The 8,929-nt window shown below is 46.8% G+C and overlaps 1 protein-coding gene across 2 annotated transcripts; it reads right to left on the bottom strand.

Moving 5' to 3' along the window:
* Positions 1-574: 574 nt before the first annotated feature.
* Positions 575-7,719, bottom strand: LOC115119502 (ubiquitin-like domain-containing CTD phosphatase 1). 2 transcript variants are annotated; one of them, XM_029648331.2, is made up of 11 exons: positions 7,539-7,719; positions 6,880-7,056; positions 6,602-6,693; positions 6,308-6,393; positions 6,023-6,138; positions 5,718-5,816; positions 5,606-5,643; positions 5,242-5,340; positions 5,018-5,134; positions 1,240-1,367; positions 575-1,108 (listed from the first exon to the last, which is right to left on the bottom strand). In XM_029648331.2, exons 2-11 carry the CDS (start codon positions 7,031-7,033, stop codon positions 1,081-1,083), a joined length of 957 nt encoding a protein of 318 aa, XP_029504191.1. In that variant the 5' UTR covers positions 7,034-7,056; positions 7,539-7,719; the 3' UTR covers positions 575-1,080. The 2 variants fall into 2 exon arrangements, with proteins under 2 accessions (XP_029504191.1, XP_029504192.1); XM_029648332.2 differs by having other exon boundaries at positions 6,880-7,048.
* Positions 7,720-8,929: the final 1,210 nt, after the last annotated feature.

Raw genomic sequence — 8,929 nt, 5'->3', positions numbered from 1 at the left:
GACTGTGCCAGCTTCACTCAGTGACTCTGCCAGCTTCACTATATCTACTTGGTATGGTGGTGTCAGAGGAGAGAGCCAGGGGCAGCGTCAGGGGAAGAGGAGAGAGCCAGGGGGAGCGTCAGGGGAAGAGGAGAGAGCCAGGGGGAGCGTCAGGGGAAGAGGAGAGAGCCAGGGGGAGAGTCAGGGGAAGAGGAGAGAGCCAGGGGAGAGTCAGGGGAAGAGGAGAGAGCCAGGGGGAGAGTCAGGGGAAGAGGAGAGAGCCAGGGGAGAGTCAGGGGAAGAGGAGAGAGCCAGGGGAGAGTCAGGGGAAGAGGAGAGAGCCAGGGGAGAGTCAGGGAAGAGGAGAGAGCCAGGGGGAGTCAGGGGAAGAGGAGAGAGCCAGGGGGAGAGTCAGGGGAAGAGGAGAGAGCCAGGGGGAGAGTCAGGGGAAGAGGAGAGAGCCAGGGGAGAGTCAGGGGAAGAGGAGAGAGCCAGGGGAGAGTCAGGGGGAAGAGGAGAGAGCCAGGGGAGAGCCAGGGGAAGAGGAGAGAGCCAGGGGGAGAGTCAGGGAAGAGGAGAGAGCCAGGGGGAGTCAGGGGAAGAGGGGGAGAGAGGAGAGAGCCAGGGAGAGAGGAGAGAGCCAGGAGAGAGCCAGGAGAGAGCCAGGGAGAGAGGAGAGAGCCGCAGGGGGAGAGGAGAGAGCCGCAGGGGGAAGAGGAGAGAGCCGCAGGGGGAAGAGGAGAGAAAGAGAATACAGAACAATATCAGTACAGAACAAACTCATGTTCGTATAACTCTGAGGTTAAGTGTCATAGCTACAGATGACAGTCACTAATCTGAAAGAACAATTGGGTGAAACCTAACATAAAAACCATTGCATGTAAACTGAGTACTGATGGGTGTATAGTATTTACTGTCTCCCAGACTAAAGTCAACAGAGAAAGACATAGATGAGGGAAGAACAGAAGTTTTAAAAAAGCCAAACAATAGGAAACAGCTTCCAGTCAGAAACAGGCAGTAGTTGTTTTGTGAGGGCTTGAGTGTCCAGCACTGTTCCTGGTTGAGGAATGACCATCCCTTCAAACATCCACAACATTGCTCTCACTGGCTTTGTTTCTTTGCACGATACCTGCAGACATATACCACAACACAGCAATGGTCACAGTTATGATCATCTAGTAGAAAAAGGTCAGGACTGAAGCAGAAAAACGACAGAAACGTACGTTAAGATGAAGTTAGTTGCAGAATCAGTAACCTTACCTCTCCCAGTGCTTATGGTTGAGACCTGAGAAGTCCTCCAGTTTGGCAATCTCTTTAAGATACTGAGAGAGTTTGAAGAGCTCTTTGTCTTTCTCACGGTTTAAGTGCGCTTTCATGAATGGACGAATCTAAAGGGGAGACATTGAAAATGAGTTGTATCAAAATAAACACCATAATGACAGCTGACAACTCGAAGACTCAAGGAGGCTTTGGTAAGGTTACTTATTGAAAACGGACATTAAAACGCAGAGGGCTCTATTTTCATCTGGCCTTAAGCCATCACTATTGTCAAAACACATGCTAGTTTGCAATTGACCTGTTAAAGCCTTCACACGTCTGTTTTCCAACCCTAGCCCAGGATTGGTAATGTACCTCTCTTATAGGAACTCTGAGGTGGGAGGGGTGGTCATATCTGAGGTGGGAGGGGTGGTCATATCTGAGGTGGGAGGGGTGGTCATATCTGAGGTGGGAGGGGTGGTCATATCTGAGGTGGGAGGGGTGGTCATATCTGAGGTGGGAGGGGTGGTCATATCTGAGGTGGGAGGGGTGGTCATATCTGAGGTGGGAGGGGTGGTCATATCTGAGGTGGTGGGAGGGATGGTCATATCTGAGGTGGTGGGAGGGATGGTCATATCTGAGGTGGGGGAGGGGTGGTCATATCTGGGAGGTGGTCATATCTGAGGTGGGAGGGATGGGAGGGTCATATCTGAGGTGGTCATATCTGAGGTGGGAGGGGGTCATATCTGAGGTGGTCATATCTGGGAGGGATGGTCATATCTGAGGTGGTGGGAGGGATGGTCATATCTGAGGTGGTGGGAGGGATGGTCATATCTGAGGTGGTGGGGGAGGGATGGTCATATCTGAGGTGGTGGGAGGGATGGTCATATCTGAGGTGGGAGGGGTGGTCATATCTGAGGTGGTGGGAGGGGGAGGGTGGTCATATCAGGTGGTGGGAGGGGTGGTCATATCCGAGGTGGGAGGGGTGGTCATATCCGAGGTGGGAGGGGTGGTCATATCCGAGGTGGGAGGGGTGGTTATATCCGAGGTGGGAGGGGTGGTTATATCCGAGGTGGGAGGGGTGGTTATATCCGAGGTGGGAGGGGTGGTTATATCCGAGGTGGGAGGGGTGGTGGGAGGGGTGGTCATATCTGAGGTGGGAGGGGTGGTCATATCTGAGGTGGTGGGAGGTGGTGGTGGTCATATCTGAGGTGGTGGGAGGGATAGTCATATCTGAGGTGGGAGGGGTGGTCATATCTGAGGTGGTGGGAGGGATGGTCATATCTGAGGTGGGAGGGGTGGTCATATCTGAGGTGGTGGGAGGGATGGTCATATCTGAGGTGGTGGGAGGGATGGTCATATCTGAGGTGGGAGGGGTGGTCATATCTGAGGTGGTGGGAGGGATGGTCATATCTGAGGTGGTGGGAGGGAGGTCATATCTGAGGAGGGATGGTCATATCATGAGGTGGTGGGAGGGATGGTCATATCTGAGGTGGGGGGGGGTGGTCATATCTGAGGGGTGGTCATATCTGAGGTGGTGGGAGGGGTGGTGGGATCATATCTGAGGTGGTGGGAGGGGTGGTCATATCTGAGGTGGGAGGGGTGGTCATATCTGAGGTGGTGGGAGGGATGGTCATATCTGAGGTGGGATGGGGGATCATATCTGAGGTGGTGGGAGGGGGTGGTCATATCTGAGGTGGGAGGGGTCATATCTGAGGTGGTGGGAGGGGTCATATCTGAGGTGGTGGGAGGGGTGGTCATATCTGAGGTGGGGGAGGGGTGGTCATATCTGAGGTGGTGGGAGGGTGGTCATATCTGAGGTGGTGGGAGGGGTGGTCATATCTGAGGTGGTGGGAGGGGTGGTCATATCTGAGGTGGGAGGGGTGGTCATATCTGAGGTGGTGGGAGGGGTGGTCATATCTGAGGTGGTGGGAGGGGTGGTCATATCTGAGGTGGTGGGAGGGGTGGTCATATCTGAGGTGGGAGGGGTGGTCATATCTGAGGTGGGAGGGGTGGTCATATCTGAGGTGGGGGAGGGGTGGTCATATCTGAGGTGGTGGGAGGGGGGGGGTGGTCATATCTGAGGTGGTGGGAGGGGTGGTCATATCTGAGGTGGTGGGAGGTGGTGGGTGGGAGGGGTGGTCATATCTGAGGTGGTGAGGGGTGGTCATATCTGAGGTGGGAGGGGTGGTCATATCTGAGGTGGTGGGAGGGGTGGTCATATCTGAGGTGGGAGGGGTGGTCATATCTGAGGTGGGAGGGGTGGTCATATCTGAGGTGTGTTCTTAAAATCATACGCCAAATTCAGGCAGCGCTGGTGCGGATATTTAAAACCCAACCAAAATGTGGTCTTAGTGGTAACGATGGCTGGACTTACTGCGCTACGATAGCATTACGTTAGATTTGTTAAAATAGCCCAGACTCTCAAACAAACGCTGGTCTCTTAGAATGGCCGGCCATCACATTTGAACAAACATTACGCCAGTCTCTAATTAGTGTCAGGGTCCATAGAAGAGTAATTACACGTGTGGACATTTTACTGGTCTGCTCCAGTGGATTCCACAGCGCCTCGGTCAATACACACGTCTGTCCATGTAACCAGTGAGGAGAGCTGATTAGTTCTCTCCTTTAGTGACATTTTACTGGTCTGCTCCAGTGGATTCCACAGCGCCTCGGTCAATACACACGTCTGTCCATGTAACCAGTGAGGAGAGCTGATTAGTTCTCTCTTTTAGTGACATTTTTGCAACGCGTTCTAAATGCAATATATGTTCTAAGTATCAAACTGAACTGATGGACGACAATGTGGTTATCAACCTGTAGAGTAAAAAAACCTCATAACGGGGTGAGCTGGTCTCTCGCCCTCCCTTTTTATCCTCCATCCAGAAAGTACCACGACCTCAGAAACGGAGCAGATTTTACTCAGACTATTGAAAGTAGCTGGCGACTGGAACGAGCTGCAACAAACACTCAAACTGGACAGTTTTATCTCCATCTCTTCATTCAAAGACTCAATCATGGACACTCTTACTGACAGTTGTGGCTGCTTCACGTGATGTTGTCTCTACCTTCTTGCCCTTTGTGCTGTTGTCTGTGCCCAATAATGTTTGTACCCTGTTTTGTGCTGCTACCATGTTGTGTTGCTACCATGTTATTACCATGTTGTGTTGCTACCATGTTATTGTCATGTTGTGTTGCTACCATGTTATTGTCATGTTGCTACCATGTAACTGTCATGTTGTGTTGCTACCATGTTATTGCATGTTGTGTTGCTACCATGTTATTGTCATGTTGCTACCATGTAACTGTCATGTTGTGTTGCTACCATGTTATTGTCATGTTGCTACCATGTTACTGTCATGTTGTGTTGCTACCATGTTATTGCATGTTGTGTTGCTACCATGTTATTGTCATGTTGCTACCATGTAACTGTCATGTTGTGTTGCTACCATGTTATTGTCATGTTGCTACCATGTTACTATCATGTTGTGTTGCTACCATGTTATTGTCATGTTGCTACCATGTTACTGTCATGTTGTGTTGCTACCATGCTGTGTTGTCATCTGTTGCTGCCGTGCTGTTGTTGTCTTAGTTCTCTCTTTATGTAGTGTTGTCTCTCTGGTCGTGATGTGGGTTTTGTTACACACACAATCTTTATTTTAAATCCCAGCCCTCGTCCCCACAGGAGGTCTCTTGGTAGGACGTCATTGTAAATAAGATGTTTTTCTCAAGTGAAGCAAAGTAACACCATGTATGTAATGTAAGTTCTAGCAGAACTTACCTTCAGTCCGTTCTGTGGGTTCATTAGGAAATTTCTGCCAATGTCGTCAAACATGATAGTGTTCCTCTTGCTGTAGAACTCACTGTACTTTCCCCATATCACCCCAAGAGGCTTGACCTGTAACACATCCATCACAACACTGTCTGGAGACAGTTCGTTCAGGCAACTGGGACATGAATCAGTGGGATTGAGGAGGTTGTCTGCTCCAGTGTAGGCCCACTCACCTCCACTACACCCCTCTTAGGCGTGTGCACGGTGATCATGGCTGCACTGTCCAGCATGAAGGTGATCTTGTAGTTAGGGTTGTCTGTCACTCCCAGCTCCTGAGAAACCAGAGGGCACGGTGAGACAGTCACATACACCACAACAGGAAGGCAACATCTGATCTGACATTCTATACTACAGGTCAATAGGGCATATTAAATCATTGCTGCTCAATATGCATGTGTATAGTGCTCTCAATGGAAGTTTACATGTTGTGAAGAATATTTTGGGGGAAACACTGCCTCTTTCTGGCCATGAAGAGTCAACAAATTGAGACTGATAAAAAAAATCATAATAATAAACTTATCAGAAGAGAATACTTACTTTCATTTTAGCATCAATCCACTTCATACTCGTGGCAGCTAGAACAAATTAAAACACAAATTAGGGCCAGTTAACTTCAACTGTACATCAAAACAAGCAGTTTGGTACTTACACCAGATGACAATGTCATAGTCCTCATACGCCGAGGTCAGGAACTCATGGAGAAAAGGCCTCATGAGCTCCTGTCCCGTCTCGGCACATGACTTGTGATCTGGAATGAAACAAATCACAGAGAAACATGCTCAAACGTGTGGAAAAAAGCACAGCATAAGGACAAGAGTATAACATCTTTCAACAATATTCTACATTCTTAAAAATCTAAAATATGTTTCATATTTAGAAAATGGTGAAATTATTAAATCACTTAAGTAGGCAAACAGCAGTGCCCAGTGCAGTTTTAATAGTCTTCTTACTCACCAAACAACGTGTAGTCCACATCTAGTACCAACAGACTCTTTCCTACCCTGGGTGGGTTCATCCCCTCCACTTTGTAGTCTTTCACACGGCGGGCTATCTTGGCCAAGTTCTCCTCTCTAAAGAAAACAAAAAAGGGCATTAAGTTAAAACAAGACATTGGACTGACTATGTGATCTTAGAAAACATATCATAGAGTGCCAAGCGAAGTTGGAGCCGAATCAATTCATTACTTGTATGACTGAAACTACGCTATAAATGACTTGGATCTGCAAAGTCCTACTGCACCTGTTCTGTACTTCAATCACCTCTTCTTCAATGTCAAAGTCATTGACAACGTCATCATTCTCTGGGGGAGGTGCTAAAACGTCTTCCTTCACAAAACAAAACAAAGCGATTGGGTGTTATGAGGCCTAGGTCTTTGACATGCTAAAGTTAGAAACATCAACACTCTACAAGTCCGTGCTTGTTGTGACATTGATTCTGGTAAACAGCTGGAAGCAGGCTCCACCAATCACAGTCCTAGGTGTGGAATGGTTCACCGTACTGTTTAGTACAAGAGCAGAAGGAAGAGGAACCCACCAGACTCTCCTCCCTGCTGCCCATCATCATGATCTTGGTATTGGGTTTCAGCTTTAGTGAACCAAGCTTCACTTGGTCCTCTGCTGGTTTGCCTGGGAGAGAGACAGAACCATTAAGACGTGATGAATCAGATATCCAGACAACTCAGAAAAGGGCAGAAATCCACAACGGTGTGAAGCGTGAGAGTGAAAATACTTCCATACAATCTGTGCTGCACGTGCCAATTAACTCTCAAATGCAGTAAAACAGTTATTGGCTTTTTACAGATGGGTTTTTACCTTTGACCTTTAATCCTAGGAGTTTCTGCCTCTCTGGGAGAACCCCTGTCAGGGACTTGATGGACTGCTTGAGGTCCAGCACAGTGTCCTCTTCGGAGAGTGTCCTGATGGAGTACTCCTGCCCTCCCCATTTAATGATCACAGACACAGACATGCTGGCGCGAACCTCCTGCAACACTTGTACGAGATCAGAATAATAACTCCCAGCTAGCTACACATCCAGAAAACATAACAGCAAAGCAATATTATTGGAGATTCATTGCTTCCAGTACTTTGCAATGAAAACAAGTTATAAATTAAGTTGAATATAGCTACCATATAGTTTGTTAGTTAGCTACCTAGGTTAGGGTTGGCCTAGTATTATCTTCGTAGATAGATTCAGCTCACGTCATTCAGTAAATTAGCTAGCTAGCAAACGTTAGCAAGCTAGTTATTATCCGCAATTTATCAAATCACTCAGATGCAATCTGATCAAATGATGATTGAAAAAAAATGTACATCATGTCTGGCATTACTAAGAAAAAGACACTAAAGACACTAAGACACTTGCGTGTCTCTCATTCATCCAGATCGAGCTAGCTAGCAAGCTAAATCGATGGCCTGCCAACCATGGACTGTTATTTATATAAGAGTCAAGACAATCAGATGCGCATTCATACCTTAAAAAATTGCGGTGTGCCACAATTCCCTTCGTTTCTGTGGTGTGCAGGAACACGTGCTACGAAGTATAATAACTGTGTAAAGTAAGTGCTTTCTTAAAACTCAGTTTCATTCAGTGTTGTTTAATAATCAGCAGTCGTTTCTGTCGCCCGGTTTGTTACCAAGCGCGCTTCGTTTATAACTTCCTGTGGGTGGTGTACTACTAAAATACCGACAGATGGAGACAAATAGCAAGGGATAAAGGTTCAATAGCCAGCGCTTGCAAATGCATTGATTTATCCCATTTTTAACTACACAGTCACCGAATAATATACTTTAAGTTATTCACCTAAATGTAGGCTTTGTGCTGTAGTATGTAATTTTATTTTGTCTAAAAAGTGACATTTATTTTCAACTCTATCGAAGTATTTTAGAGCCCTTCAATCATGCTTCTCAGTTCCATTACATTACACATAAGAGTCATTGGACAGAAGGAGTCTTCTCACCGCTCATTAGACAGGATTATGAGGGCGGCATTTTCTGAGATAAACCGACCAAGACGCACCTCCAACAAAACATACAACCTCACATAATACTGTCCAAAAACAATTACAATTTCTCTTAACCAGTGGCATATGGGCTTTTTAGGTGAGAGCTGATGCCGCCCTGTGATAAGCAGGGCCCACTTTGTCAAAAGCAGGAATGGGTCATATTTTGCTTGTCCATTCCTAGTGCTCCTCTCTAGGGTGATGTTGGAGAGACTCATCGCTTCAACTCCACCAACGTTTTGTCAAAAAAATGTACCTAACATAAACCCTGAAGCACATATAGGATATGGCAGAAATAGTATGTGGCCTTTTCCGTAGCCTACAGGTTAGAGATAAAATGGATGACAATGTAATGAGACGGACACTTTTTACATCACGCAGGTTTCTTCGATCAAATAACCTAAATGGCGCCCAATCAAACAAACATGCGAAGTCATGTTATCAAACATATCCTAAAAACTGGACAGGTCGAAGTAAAATGGACAATTACAACTGTTGTCCAGGAGTTTCACCCCATTTTCATGATCAGTGGTTTCAAGTTTGTATCCATCCATTTTTGACAAGCTGATCATAGTGAAAAAGAATATACCTCTGCATTTCCCGTTGTGTAAACACATTGCACATATAATCATAATAACTCCTGATAAAGTTGGGTAGCTGATATTCAGTGCTTAAATTGCCAAATTGATTCATTATAGGAATCAGGACTAATAAACCAATGCAACGGGCCGTTTTACAAACAGTGGGCCTACCACATGGATGGGCATTCATAAAATTCCATTTCTGGCAGATATGGTAGGCTACACCCCAGTAAGCACGAGACGATGTCTTTTGGATGTCTTTTTCTGGTGTTTGACAAAAGG

The sequence above is a fragment of the Oncorhynchus nerka genome, linkage group LG10 (assembly GCF_034236695.1).
Source record: "Oncorhynchus nerka isolate Pitt River linkage group LG10, Oner_Uvic_2.0, whole genome shotgun sequence".
Classification (NCBI taxonomy): Eukaryota; Metazoa; Chordata; class Actinopteri; order Salmoniformes; family Salmonidae; genus Oncorhynchus; species Oncorhynchus nerka.
This window is presented reverse-complemented; position numbering and strand designations above follow the sequence as displayed.

Coding starts and splice junctions, on each gene's coding strand:
- LOC115119502 (XM_029648331.2), bottom strand. CDS start 7,033: ATGTCTGTGTCTGTGATCATTAAATGGGGAGGGCAGGAGTACTCCATC. Junction 6,394..6,601: donor GCAGCAGGGAGGAGAGTCTG/GTGGGTTCCTCT, acceptor TGTTTTGTGAAG/GAAGACGTTTTAGCACCTCC. Junction 1,109..1,239: donor AACCATAAGCACTGGGAGAG/GTAAGGTTACTG, acceptor ATATGTCTGCAG/GTATCGTGCAAAGAAACAAA.